The sequence below is a fragment of the Sminthopsis crassicaudata genome, chromosome 1, assembly GCF_048593235.1.
Source record: "Sminthopsis crassicaudata isolate SCR6 chromosome 1, ASM4859323v1, whole genome shotgun sequence".
In the NCBI taxonomy this organism is placed as follows: domain Eukaryota; kingdom Metazoa; phylum Chordata; class Mammalia; order Dasyuromorphia; family Dasyuridae; genus Sminthopsis; species Sminthopsis crassicaudata.
The window spans coordinates 63,186,606-63,201,532 of NC_133617.1; the positions used below are offsets into that span (position 1 = coordinate 63,186,606).

At 40.0% G+C, this 14,927-nt stretch overlaps 1 protein-coding gene across 9 annotated transcripts in view; it reads right to left on the reverse strand.

The window, feature by feature from the left end:
• PIP5K1C (phosphatidylinositol-4-phosphate 5-kinase type 1 gamma) overlaps positions 1 to 13,881 on the reverse strand; it is a 124,802-nt gene extending 110,921 nt beyond the window's left edge. For 3 of the 9 annotated variants that reach the window (XR_012488690.1, XM_074307589.1, XM_074307599.1), the window contains exon 1: positions 13,606 to 13,880. Coding sequence is in view for 8 of the 9 variants with exons in the window: in XM_074307589.1 (XP_074163690.1) it covers positions 13,606 to 13,711 (106 nt within the window). In the remaining variant the exon portion in view is untranslated. Of the gene's footprint in view, positions 1 to 13,605 lie in introns of all 9 variants that reach the window. The other 6 variants (XM_074307610.1, XM_074307620.1, XM_074307638.1 and 3 more) reach the window with 4 other exon arrangements.
• Between the last annotated feature and the right edge of the window lie 1,046 nt (positions 13,882 to 14,927).

Sequence of the window (14,927 nt, forward strand, 5' to 3'; positions counted from 1 at the left end):
TAGAGTTGTTGCTCCCCAGAAGATATACCTCCAAAGCTTTGCTTAAATTATCCCTTAAACCTAGAATGATTTTCTCCTGTATACATTCTACATAGTCATTGAGATTCTTGCAGGAAACCTTCTCTGATCCTCCCAAATGGAAGTGATCTCTAATACTCTTGAGATAACTGTACTATTTTTAAAAGAGAATATCTGTAGTGCCTATTTCTCTGAGCACAAGCCTTATTACCCACACTATGAATTCCTCAAGGGTAGGGACTACTGACATTCATACTTCTATTTCCCCCAGTGCCAAGTATGGTAGGTATAATGTCAGACATTGCAAATGTTGTACCTATCAGGTGAAGACAGAGCAGTAGAATATAAAAACCCCCCAAAATATTAGATTTATAAAAGGAAGAACAAAACATGCTCTTGATTTAGAGTCAAAAGACTCTAAATAACATATGTAGTTTAGTTGTTTGTATAGTATAGTATATATACTATACTAGGTATAGGTTGTTTAATTCTGGACAAGCACTTCTTATTGCCCCATGCAACAGACTGTTAAGTTGTAAGGAATCAATAAACAATCTGCCCTGGTGGAAAGAGTCTCCTACATCACAGAAGTCAGAATTCCTGTTTTATGACCCTCCCACCCCAAACCTACTAAAGGCATGCCCTGCATTCAGCCCTATGAACCCAAAGATGAAACTCCTCAAGTAGTTTTTAATCTAATGGGAGGCCAAGACATAGACAGAAATAAAGGTGGCACAAGACAGAATTTGAGAAATGCAGAGGAGAGCCAGACAAGTTATTCTGAGAATAAAGGAGGGAGAAAATAATTGCACCTCTTCAACTTTTTTTTGTAAAGAAGTACTTCCTTAATTTATTAAATTAGATGAATGACCAATTCAGGATGTTTTATGGTTAAAACAAAGTGGGATGGTACAGTGTGCTGATAGCCATCTCTGCCCCTAAACAAGTAGTTTACCAGCTTTGTGGAGAGGGAGATGACTCTGAGCAGCTAAGGTGGCAACATTTCCAAGCACTAACTCTCACCTGGGGATCAGAAAAAAGAACATTAAGCCAAGAGCCAGAGTGGAAAGAACAACTGGAATCAGAGAACCTAGGTCTGAACCTTGACTTTTCTACCGTCCTCTATGTTACTTTGGACAAGTTCCTTCATTTCTCACTCATCAGTTACCTAAGGGAGTTGGACTAAATGAACTTTAAGGGTCCTTCTACTTTTTTTTTTCCTCTAAAATTCAATTTTATTTCTAGTTTCAAGCTTTTTCACCTTCCCCTCCCCTCACTGAAAAGGTAACAAAACCTATTACAAACAAGTACAATCATGCAAACCATATTTTCAGAGTCCTAGTACTAGAAGTACTTTGAAGTATGCACAAGAAGGAAAGTGAATGGGGAAGAAAAAGGGAAGGACTAACCTAAAATTATTTGATCCTCACAATAAATTTTTGTTTTTTTCATTTTTAAAAAATTAATAATATCTTATTTTCCCAAATACATGCAAAGATAGTTTGCAACATTCACCTTTGTAAAACTTTATCCTCACAAATTTTGTCAGCTTTGCCACAATAGCTTATTGCCCAGCTATGTGTGAGAGGATGCAGTATGACATGACCATTGAGAAAGAATGAGTCCTTAAAATTTTTAATTTAATTCTGTCTCTGGCATTTAATAGCTGGATGACCTTGGCCAAGTCACTAACTTCTCCAAGTCTCAGTTTCTTCATCTGTAAAATGGTGATAGCATCAATTGCATAGAGTTGTGAAGATTATACGAGAATTTATGTAAAGTGTTTTGCAAACCCCAAATGCTACACAAATGTGAGCTATAATTATTATTACTATTACCATAGCTTTCATCAATCTCAATTTACAAATGCAGGAAAGCTGGAATCTGGATTTGATTCAGCCACTGAGTAGTTGAGTAACATTAAGCAAGTTGTTCCCCCTCTCTGAAGCTGTTTACACATCTATCCAATGGACATGCCTACCTATACCTAGAACATTAAAAAGATTTTACAAATGCTTTCTTCCTATCAGCCTTATAGCAGGTAGTACAAATATAATTATCTTCCTTTACATACAAGCAAAGATTCAAAGAGGCATAGTAATTTGCCTAACTTTTATGTAGCTAACTTTAGCAGGGGCTGTCAACTACCTCCAAGCCCAGGACTCTTTCCACAGGACTACTCCCATCTTAGAAGGTTGATATAAGGATCAAATGAGAAAATAGTCATGAAAATGCTTAAAGAGCCAACCATGTACGTATTGCTATTTAAGACAATCACAACAATCAAGAGCAGCCCATATTTCCTGCAACTCAATCACACAACAGAAGGGGTACTGAACTGAGAAAGAACCAAGAGATCTGGGTTCTAGCTTCTGTGCCATAACTAACTTGTACAGGCTTAATGAAGTCGTGTTCCATCATTTCAACCACCACTGGTCAGTAATTTCCCCCTCCTCTATCTTTGCTTTATTTTCTGTATCTCCTTATCATCTTAATCTCCTGACTTCTATCCATTTTTTCAAGGCCTCAGCCCAAAGCTAATATATAACCTTCCTTGATCTGCCATTTCTCATTCCCAGCTTATGTTTTCTCCCTCATCTGATCTTTTAGCACTTTATTATTCTATGATTCTAAGGTCCCTTCCATCACTGACATTCTGTGTTCTAAGCTACCTTCCTGTTCTGACATTCTTCCAACTGAAAACAATTATGATATGAGTTATAGGTTCCTAAAAGGCAGAGCCTGAGTCTATAGTTTTCTCTGAAGAGTCCCATATTTAAAACACTTCACAAACAATTGTGGAAGAGAACAATTTTGAAGTTAGAGCTCCATCTTATCTGAAACATTTCTGCTATGGCTTCCCTACAGGTGGGTAAATTTGGTAGGCCAAGAACAAATCCAATAAGTTCCAGCCTCAGTTTATACCTGCCATGCCTATTCATGTGATGTTATCAGCTGGAGCAGATTGTACCAGCTTCTGGCTACAATGACCCTGAGTAGCTCTGATGACCTAAATCTGAAAGGTTTTTTCCTTCTCCTATTTATATCTTTGCTCTATCTTATCTTGGTACATATCAGAATAACCCTTTAGAAGACGTAATGCTATAGACCTTCTACCAGGTTTTCACTTAACTGCCTTGATAAGGTAAACAGGCTGATTGGTGCTAGAATTGCTTTTGCCAGAGGGTTCACAAACCACGTTAACACAATACCTCTATGAGAGAAGCAATGCTAGAATCATGATTTCCTTTTCAGAGATAAAGGAATTAAGGGAGAAAGATGAGGAATAAAAGTTCACTTAAACAATAACTAGCCTTAATATATAGCCTTAATGTTTGAAAAGTGTTTTACATATGTTAATTCATTTGATTCTCACAAAAACCCTGGAAGAAAATTATTATTATTCCTATTTAATAGATGAGGAAACTAAAGCACTGAAAAGTTAAGTGACTTGCTCTGGGCTATATAGTTTATGTGTGTGTGTGTGTGTGTGTGTGTGTGTGTGTGTGTGTGTGTGTGTTTATCTAAAGCAAAATTCAAACTCGAGTTCTGTCTCCCCTGTCCAAGATTTTATGCCATATAGTTTCCAATATTAGCCACTTGTTAAGTCAACTAACATTTAGCAAATGTCAGGTATGTACCCTGGTACATTGTGCTGGATATACAAAGAAAGAAAAAAAAAGGACCTACTCTCTAGGAGTTCACATCTATGTGGGAGACAATATGCTTACAACTCTATACATGTTTGTCAATTATAACCAGGATGGGGGTGGGTATAATTTCAGAGGGAAGTCTCTTAAGTTTAAGGAAGGCTTCCTAAAGAAAGTTTATATAAGAAGGGACCATATCTTATTTAAATTTTGTAGTTTCTCCAGTGCTTAATACATTGAAGGAAGGGGATGGGCATAGATAGGGAAGGAAAGATTTCCAAGCATAAAAGACAGTCAAGGAAAACCTCAGATTTGGGAGATGAAGTGCCTTGTGCCAGCAACTTAAAGGAGCCCAGTGTCACTGGATCACAGTGATTAGTGACCCTACCATTGACCAGAAGCTATGCAAAAAATGGGACAGGTGAGAAGGAGCCAAGTTGTCAAGAGTTTAATAAGTAGAAGAATTGCGACATGAATTTTGGTCTGCTCACTGGCAGTAGAGTACATTTTCCACATCACACTACCTCTAGGAGAAAGTGAGATAGAAGGATGAAATGATCTGGCCATAGCCACATGAGTTTTTGGCATAGTTGGGACAAGAACCCTAGATTGTCCTAAATCCTAGTTCAGTATTTTTAAACTATATAAATAATTGCTTCTTTAAGGTACCAAATGTAAGGACTCGGATATAATAGTTCCCTCTAAATCTCAAAGCACTTGTTTCACAATTCTCTTATGAACTTACACTATATATATATATATATATATATATATATATATATATATATATATATATATATATATATATATATATATGTCTGTGTATATATACAATAGTTATTTGCACCTCGGTTTATTCCCCTAATAGACTGCCAGATTTATATAAAAGGGACCATATCTTATTTAAACTTTGTAGTTCCTCCAGTGCCTAACACTTATGACTAACTACTATAGTAGATTTTTAATAAATGTTTGTTAAATTAATAAACCCAAATTCCCTGTTTTAAAATGAGATATTAGAAGGCAATGTTTTTTCCCCCATTTGGAACACTAACCAACAGTATACAACGGAGGTATGGGATGAAAAGCATGTGGTTTGAATTAAGTAGACTGGGGTTCAAGATTTGGCTGTGACAATGGACTAGTAAGTCACTTACTTCATCTCTCTTTGAACCAGTTTCTAGAACTGCAAAAAGTCCAATAACTACCTCACATGACTACTGTGAGGATCAAATGGAATAACTAATGTGTAAACCTATAAAACCCTATGTTTCCATTATTATTATTATCTAGGCCTAAAATTTGTGTAATTATTTCTCTGAGCTACAAATAGTTACCAATTAGATATGTCTATAAATACTATCATCCCAATTTAGGTCCTGCATCCTTAAAATAAAAGTCATGTTATCTTTTATTTTTCCATGACCCTCCTCTACAAATGTTCTCTCTCCTTCTCTAATAGAGAGAGCCAAGAAAAGGGCCTGGATAATAGAGAAGCACTTATATAAAACTAACCAAAGGATCCATTAAGTGTGATATGTATAGTGTATGGTATGTATAGTGCATTGCTGTAGCCATTGTGTATACTGTTTTCCTGTTCCTGCTTACTTCACTCCATCAGTTCATAGAAGACCTTTCATGTTCCCTGTATTCTTAACATTTTTTAACAGTGTAATAATATTAATGTATTATAATTTGTTTAGCCATTCTTCAGTTGATAGGTTTCTGTCCCTCCATTTCTTTATGATAATAAAAATGTACTGCTATGAATTTATGGCATATATGGGCCCTAAGCTCCTTACTGTGGGATCTCTGGGTCAAAGAAAAGGAATGTTTTAGTCACTTTATAAACATACTTCCAACTGCCTTCCAAAATGATTGGGTCAATTCACAGCCCCAACAACAGTGAGGAAAATGCTATCTTTTCTAATCCCCCAAAATAATGACTGTTTCCATTTTTTGTGTGAATTTTGCTAGATATTAGGTTAAATCTGAGAGTTGTTTTGATTTCCCTTTTTCTTATAAATAATTTGGAGTAATTTTTCCTAGGGCTGCTAATAGTTGGCAGTTAATAGTCTTGAAAACTTCCTTCATGTCCCCTCAATTGAGGGTTGACTCTTGGTCTTATATTTAAGTGCTAGTTTAAAAAATAATCACACTATATCAATTTACTTGAAGTATCAAATTTAAAGCACAGATTCTCAAACTATTTGTGTTGAATTCTTACATATATATACACATATGCATAAATACATGGGCATATATATTTTAATAGTTTTTATTTACCAGATATATGCATGGGTAATTTTACAACATTGACAATTGCTAAACCTTTTGTTCCAATTTTTCCCTTCCTTCTCCCCCCCACCCCCTGCAGATGGACCAAATACATGTTAAATATGTTAGAATATAAATTAAATACAATACATGTATACATGGCCAAACAGTTGTTTTGCTGAACAAAAAGAATCGGACTTTGAAATAGTGTACAATTAGCCTGTGAAGGAAATCCAAAATGCAGGTGGGCAAAATTAGAGGGATTGAAAATTCTATGTAGTGGTTCATAATCATCTGCTAGAGTTCTTTCGTTGGGTGTAGCTGGTTCAGTTCATTACTGCTCTATTAGAACTGATTTGGTTCATCTCATTGTTGAAGAAGGCCACGTCCATCAGAATTGATCATCATACAGTATTGTTGTTGAAGTATATAATGATCTCCTGGTCCTGCTCATTTCGCTCAGCATCAGTTCATGTACGTCTCTCCAGGCCTTTCTGAAATCATCCTGTTGGTCATTTCTTACAACAATAATATTCCATAATATTCATATACCACAATTTATTCAGCCAATCTCCAATTGATGGGCATCCCCATAGTTTCCAGTTTCTGGCCACCACAAAGAGGGCTGATGGGCATATATTTTTACATTGGGCCCTCTTGGGTTGCCTATTGCTTGGGCTATATTAATAGCACCCTAATTTGTCTCCCACCTTCTGACTCTCAAATCTCCAAAGTCACTCTGCAAAGGCTACCTAGATAATTCTACTAGTTTCTAATCATTTCACTTCTTTAAAACTTGCAATAGTCCTTCACTACTTGATGAATAAAATGCAAATTTCTTTTTCTGGCAATAAATAATTATTGATTAGCTGATTGGCATTCAAAGTTCTCCACAATCAAGCTTCAATCTGTTTGCCACAGCTTTCCAACTTCCCTTTCACATAGGCTTCCAACCCAAATGTACTTCTCAATAGCAGGCCTGCTCTTGACATTCCACTTCCTTTTTCAAACTTTTTCATTAATGGTCTTCTATGAGTGAAATTCACTCACTCATCCCTATTCCTCTATCCCTTAGCTTCCTTCAAGCACAACTCAGTGCAATTTCCTCTATGAGGCCTTTTCTGATCCTCCTTTGTAATTATTAACATTCTTACTTCCCTGACATAACTTTACAGTTATGCTTTCCACATCATGACTTGTCTCATTGAGGTTTCAATATAACGATATACCAGCTTAAATTAAATGGGAAATTTTGGGAAGTTTTGCAGAAGCCACAGACAGCACAAAATTTAGAAACTAAGAAATGCATAAAATACATGAATAGTATTACAGAATATCAACCCAAATTTTACAACAAGGTACTATAATCATCACATAAAAGAAAGAGAAAAAAGAATCAGATTTCTCCCAAAGAAGGGAGGAGAAAAAAAAATATTTATGAGGATTTTTTGGATTGCCAGAGCTCAGGGGAGAGGAAGGAAAGAAGTGGGTGGCTCTTATACTTATCAATGTAATGTGGAAGGGATACCTACAATTTTATTTTATGGGTTTGTTTAATTTTGTTTCTGTTCTTTGTATCTTCAGAGCCTACCACAGTGTCTTGCACTGGAGAGTGGAAGTGGGAAACACTGGATCTAATTTCATTGGAATAGGGAGCTTCAGATGATGAGGAAATTTTTTCTGATTCAAGCTGAAAGACACTTGCTTTTCAATTTGTAGTAATAAAGAGCTACCTGGGACAGAGAGATTAAGTAACCAGCCCAGAATCTTATATCCTATAGGTGTCAAGAGATGGCACTTGAACCCAAGTCCTCCTGCTTCTAAAAGTGAGCTGTCTTAGCTATTAAACCACTGGCTTTAGTCTTAGATGTTTAATGAATATCTGAATTAAACTAAATTCAGGTGATGTCACCTCCATGAAACCTTTCCCGATTCCTGAAGATAAGCTTTCTTTTCCCAGAATCCTCTTATATTCCTATGACATTCTGCACTTTACCAGTTATTTACATAGCATTAATCACATGTTGTACCTATGGAAAGAATGATGAACTTGGTCCTGCTACTAAAGTAAAGGTAATTTACTTTCCTTGGGCCTTCATTTTCTTCTCTGTTATATGAAAAGGCTAAACTAAATAATTGCTAAATTTTCTTATAGCTATAAATTCTACATAAATTATCATTTTGACATGGAGTCGAGAAGACCTGAGTTCAAAATCTGCCTCACTAGTTGTGTGATTCTGGGCAAGTCACTTAACCTTTATCACCCTCAGTATCTTCATCTATAAGATGGGGATAAAATTGCAGCTATCTTACAAGAGTGAAGACTAACAAGACAATTTTTTTATTAAAGCTTTTTATTTTCAAAACATATACATGGGGCCAGCTAGGCGGCGCAGTGGATAGAGCACCAGCCCTGAATTCAAGAGGAGCCAGTTCAAGTCTCAGACACTTAACACTTATTAGCTGTGTGACCCTGGGCGAGTCACTTAACCCCAGCCTCAGGGGGAAAAAAAAAATGGATGGATAATTTTTCAACAATAACCCTTGCAAAACCTTGTATTCCAATTCCAATCCCCCCCTCCATCCTCCCCTAAATGTCAAATAATCCAACATATGAATATGGTAAAAATATATGTTAAATCCAATATATGCATACATATTTATGCAATTATCTTGCTGCACAAGAAAAATCAAATCAAAATGGGAAAAAAATGAGAGAAAATAAAATGTGAGCAAACAACAACAAAAAGAGTGAAAATGCTTTGTTGTGATTCACACTCATTTCCCACAATTCTCAAGATCACTGGATCATTGGAACTGGCCTGAATCACAAGATAAAAATTATAAACGGTCTTGCTCTAAAGTATAAGATTCTTGAAAGCAAAAATTGGGCCCTTCATAGCTTCCTCAGCACAGTGCTTTGCTTTAAAGCAGAGTTGAGTGGTACAGTCAATCCTAACCCTGGCAAGGGAAATAAACCTAAAATTCAATGCTAAATACTAGTGAGCCCTTGGTTATTCATCATAAATGTACACAGGATAATAAAAATCATTTTTACCTAAACCTACAAAGGAGTTGCTTTATCACACACTCCTATTCATAATTTTTAAAAATGAACTAAAGATATACCTACTATGTACAATTCACTATAGAAATATAAAGATTACTAGTATATAGCACCTGTCCCCATGAAGCTTATCATTTATTAGGATATCACATAGATAAATGGTACAAATTAAAAGAGCATAATTCAACAAATTGAACCTTTGTTTCCTCATCTATAAAACAAGAATTGATAAGAATAAATTATATCTATGCCACTTTTAAGTTTTGCCAAGTATTCTGCATCAATCATCTCATTTAATCATCAAAATGACCTTGTGAGTTGTGCTATCTTTTTTACAGATGAGGAAAATAGGGTTTTGGACATGCTCAAGGTCACAAGAGCTAAGTGTCAGGATTATTGCTCAGGTCTTTCTGACTGCAAGTCCAATGCTAGCTTTACTATAATCTTGTGTAAGTAATTGTTCTAAGGTGGAATCATTATAATTGTGCAAAACACTCTGTAAAAACCTGAATTACCATATTAATGTCAACTATTATTATTAATTAAAAGGTAACAAGTGTTCATTAAGCACCTAATGTATACCAGGCATTATGCTAAGTGCTTTACAAACATCTCATTTGGTACTCACAAATGAGGTAGGTGCTATTATTATTACTCCCCCTTAACAGCTGAGGAAAAGTGAGGCAGACATAGGAGAAGTTATTTGACCAAAGTCATAGATATTCAAAAACATATATAAAGTCTAGTCTTGCTCACTTTATAAAGTCTCCTTACCAAAAGCTATTAAAAATAAAACCAAAGCTTAGTATTAACTAAATTTAAGACATTAGTATAAGCAATAAATCAAGCAGTGGAGTGTACAGGAATAAGCCTAAATCTGGGAGTCAAGAAATTTGAGTTGCTGTTTTGACTCTGCCATTAAGTTTCTGAATGTTCTTGAGAGCAGGAGAAAGTAACTTCTTTTGGGTTTTAAATTCCCATATTAGTAAAATGAAGGACACTGGCTAGATGACTTCTAAGGACTCTACCAGCTTGGACAAGCTATGATTCAATAATTCTACTCTGTAACTATCTTTTCTGGCATTTACTTCAATGAATCCCTGAGTCAAAAAATAATCAGAAACTGGCTGAACAAGATGCAAGAGAGGGGGAGGCTGGGCAGTCACTTTTTCAACAACCTGATGAAAGAGTAACTGTCAGTACAAGCTATGAGGTATGGGAGGTCAAATCAGGGCAAGATAAAAAGGAGTTTAATTCATCTGAGTATTATAGAGTAAATAAAGACTAGAAGCCATAAACAGGGAGACATACTAAAAGCAGAGAATCACTAAATATTAGGGCTAGAAAGGGCTTAGAGATCATTTACCCATCCACTTTATAAATGAGGGAGCCAATGTCCAAAGAGAGGCAGAGGACATGAGTAGACAAGAAAACATTACAAGACATGAACAGACACAAGAGTGGTCTGAAGTCCAAATCAAGTGGTCATGTCTCAGAAAGTTTGCAATCGCTGAAGCATGGAGACAACAGGCCTCTAGGAGCATGCACCAGCACTCAGGAAGCTATTTCATATGACCATTTCCTGTTGTCCCCCCCTCCCCCCCTTTATTTTCTGTAAGGGATGGGGACAGTACCTGTGGACTGAGCAAGCTCTGCCGTTTAGAACAAGCAGCTATCAGCACTTGGCAAGGTACAGGACTAAGAAACAGCTGGTGGTGGTTTGAAATTCAGGTCAGGCTGCTCCCAAACAGGAGATCGGGAGAGCTAGTATTTGACTTGGATACTCTCTTATCCTAATGGAGACTGAGAGCAAGAAAACCAGTCCTAAGTAAATTTCAAAAAATAGCATTTCCCAAAAACTTAAGCCTTCTGCCTTAATACATTTACAATATGCATACATTACATAGATAACATTACAATGTATACAAGGTGCTCTCCTCTCAAAAGTACAGTTAAGGCCAGATATTTAAGTATTATAAAGCCCATTTTATAAATGAAGAAACTGAAGCTCAGGAAGCTTAAATCATCTGTCTAAAGTCACAAGGTTCGATAGAAGATTCAAACCCTGCTTTCCTGACTCTTTCTGAATGGATGAAATAATCTCTAAAAAGGCATTCTGGTGTAATGGAAAGGTCACCTGATCAGGAGGCAAGTTCTAGTCCCATCAGTTCTGCTTATTTGCTGTGACTTTATGCAAATATATCACTCCCCCTTACTTCGGCTTGGGTTTGTTCAGTGAGGGGTACACTGGATAATTTCCTAAGCCCCTTTTGAGTTTTGCAAGAGATTTGGGAGTTTTAGTGAAACTGATCTAATTATTTAATCTAGTTAGTGGTTTTTCCTAAGGATCAAAACATTTCGAAGTTATCAGTTTGTATGTTAAGGGGGCACCGAAGAAGGGGGAAGGAAAGGGGAAGAAGAAAAAAAGAACTCTACTGACCACAGTGCTAGTCCTTAAGTGGTCCTGGAAACCACTTGGCGCTAGACATTTTCGTCATGAAAGCCTTTAAATCTACCAACAATTTTGAGTATCATTCCCCCTCCCTCCCCAAATCCATCAGCTTGAACAATCCTCCAATCACACAGGACCATAACTCTGAGAAACATCATCTCCTCAGAGAAAGCTCCTTCCCAGGACAGGCCCAGGGAACAATAAGAGGCTTCTGAACTGTGACTCAGCCCATTCAACTCAATTTTAGTGTGTTCATGTAATCTTTGGGTCCAGGCCTATCTAATTTCAGGTTTCCCAACAGTCAGAGCTTGTACTTAATCTTATCAGTCTTCCAATCAGAGGCCCCAGTGAACTTCTGAGATAAAATGTTAAACAACAAGAAGTTTCTCGAGTCCTGGCAAGCCTCATGCTTTTCTGGCTTTGTGAAGATTAGCCAAAGAGGGAATTACAGGTGGAAGATGAAGGTTGGAAAAGAAAGGACCTTGCTCAGTGCTTTATAACCTGATTGGTGCCCACATGAAACTAGCAAGGAAGGAAGGTCATGTGCGGGGACCCTTATGAACTGTACTTTTTTAATTTTTTTTTTTACATTTTAATAATAACAATTTACATTTCTTCATTGCTCTTTTAATATTTACAAAGCAAAACGACTTGGGTAAGCGGCAATTCCACATTACAGCTAGCACAACCAAGCTCGGCAAGGAAATACAACTTCAATTTCAATTTCAAGTTCAATTCCGGTATTATTTCCACTTCACCACAATGAAATGTCACATAACTATTAAATGAATTCATTTTCGAAGTAAACATTTCAATGGAGTGAACACTGGAAGAAATGCGACTGCTCATCTCTTAGGAGTCCTTTCTCTACATACATAACAGTCCAACCTCATTGGCTAATTACTATTTGAGAAAATAAGATGGCCCTATTTTGAGAGTCACTACCTCTGGAGAGAGAGAGGTTGTTCAGAGTGGAACTTCCACAAATCCTGAGCCATTTCATCAGGAAGAAAAACACTGTGCAAAAATCCTGCCTATTTTCCCTTGAGGAAGAATTGAACCTTCACTCATCACCCAGTCAACATAGCAAAGATGGAAGGGATGGATAAATAGGACAGTCTCAGTCTCCTGATAACAGCTGCATCCCTCACAGTAAGCCTGGGGTGCATTGGAGCTGTACTAGGAGATAGGAATTCCCCACCTAACCCTCAATTTCACCACCTTAGCCCTACAAAGGATTCTCCTCCCCACCACCTTCATTTTACAGACGAGAAAACTGAGGCCCCCAAGGGCTAACAACTGGCCCTGCTTTTCTGGTTCACAAAGCACTTTTCTCCTACGAGCCCTGTCTGTGATAGGGAATGCAAGTACTCTGAGCCCCATTTTACGGGAGAAAATAGCTCAGAGACGCAGGGAAGGATCTGGCACACAAGCCTCCTGCCTTCCATCCTTTTATGCGCCTGGGTCCAAAGGGGCCCGCGGCAGGAGGCTGGACTCAATGACCTGCAAGGTTCCTAGCTCCGCGCCTGCTCCTTCTCTACCTCCTCCTCCCTCCCCCCTCTCCCCTTGGATCTCGGAGATGTCAGGAGCCCAGGGGGCAGATCTGGAGTCAGGGACTAGGGAAGGGAAGGCTGAGGACAGGGAGGAACAACCCCCACCCCCCGGGGCGTCCACTCTGGGGAGGGCGGTTCCGCCGGGAGGGAGGGGAAGTCACGGGGTGATGCCTCGGTCACTTCGATCGAGCCGCGGGTGGGGGAAAAAGAGACCGGAATCTCCCTTTTTCCTGCCCACCCCCACCAGCAACGCAGAGAAATGGGCATTCCCCACGGCTCCCCGCCGGCCAGAAGAATCGCAGGCTCGGGTCACGGGCTTTCGCGACCCAAGGGCGGTTCCATCGAAGCAGATATTATGGGGGGGGGGAAAAGCGAGGGGGCGGCCGGCACCAACAGGGAGGGGGGGGAGCGAAGGAGAGGCCGGCACCAACAGGGCGGGGGGGGCGCCAGGGGGCGGCCGGCAGCATAAGCTGGAGGGGGCGGCCCGCACCACTGGGGAGAACTGGAGGGGGCCCTTAAGAGGGAGACCGGCACCGTAAGGGCGGGCAGGCTGAGGGGGGCGGGGGGCCAGGAGCCAGAGACCGTTACCTGTCGCCGAGGGCGCCGCCGCCCCGCTCTCCAAAGTCCATCCCGCCTCCAGAGGGACGGCCCCCGCCTCGGCTCTCTCCGCCTCGTCCGGCACCTCCAGCTCCATCGCCGCTGACGGGCCCGAGGCGAGGCGGGGGCCGGCGGGGGGGGAAGCCCCGCCAGGCCCAGCCGGCTCCTCGGCGGAGGGAAGGGAGCTGCTACCGCCGCCGCCGCCGCCGCTGCTGCTCCTGCCACTGCCGCCGCGGAACAACAACCGCCGGGAGGGAGAGTCCGGGCTGACAAGGGGAGAGGGAGGGAGGAGGGGGGAAGGGGGAGGGAGGGAGGGGACGGGGAGGGAGAGAGGGAGCGGGGACGGAGGGGGCGGGGCCACGGTCGTGCCTCGTCACGCGCCCTCTCTCCCTGCCAACCGGGAAAGAGATTGGGAGTGGGGAGGGGACGGATTGACGTCCTCACGCCGAGGGCGGGAGAGCGCCTCCCCGGGGCGAGCTGGTGGAAGTGCAGTCACAGGGTCGTGCGGAGTGACCCTGTTGGTGCTGGAAGCAGGCGTGCAGAAGCTTAGAATTGCCGGCTAATCACGATATTAATGGTGATGGTGACGATGATGGCTAGTATTTCTGCAGAGTGATCCAAAAGCCTTGATGGAGTTTTAAACTACTTTAAGAGGTGCATTCTAGTTATGCTTATTACTCGATAGTGCTTTACAGTTGCAAGTGCCTCGTTTTTATCCACACTGCGGCCCATTTTACAGAAGAGGAAACTGAGGCGATATGCCCTGTGGCGCTCAGCTCGTCTCTGTCGGGAGCCGAGTCCGAACGTGAGGCTTCCTATCTCCAGATCCTGCTTTGGTTCTAAGACTTCCAGGGGCGTCTTATTCCTTTCCTCTGGTGTTGGGAGGTTTTCCTGTCTTCTTTCCAGACTCCATCCAGGCTCCTCCCCACGAGCCAAGGAGAGCAAGCCTCCCTCTCTCATCCCTGTGACAGCTAGCTCTTTTCACAGATGGAGCTCTCAATGAACGGAACCCTCTTCTCCCCATCCTTTTTCAGATGTATTTCTAACTACGCCTCCCTGAGAAGATTATTTTTAAAAATGCAAGCATATGACTTGACATTGACATTTAGGGAATCATCTTTTCAATTGTATTCTTAAACTACTTCTCAGATTATTCCTAAACAATTCTAGAATATTAAAATTATTGTCCTCTAATATTAATATCCCTTTATGAATGTTTGTTTACCTGAATTTAGAGAATTTAACTCGAAATCATACAAATTTCTGAACTCTATTACTTTTTCCACAACTGATTAACACTGACTTTTTGCCTT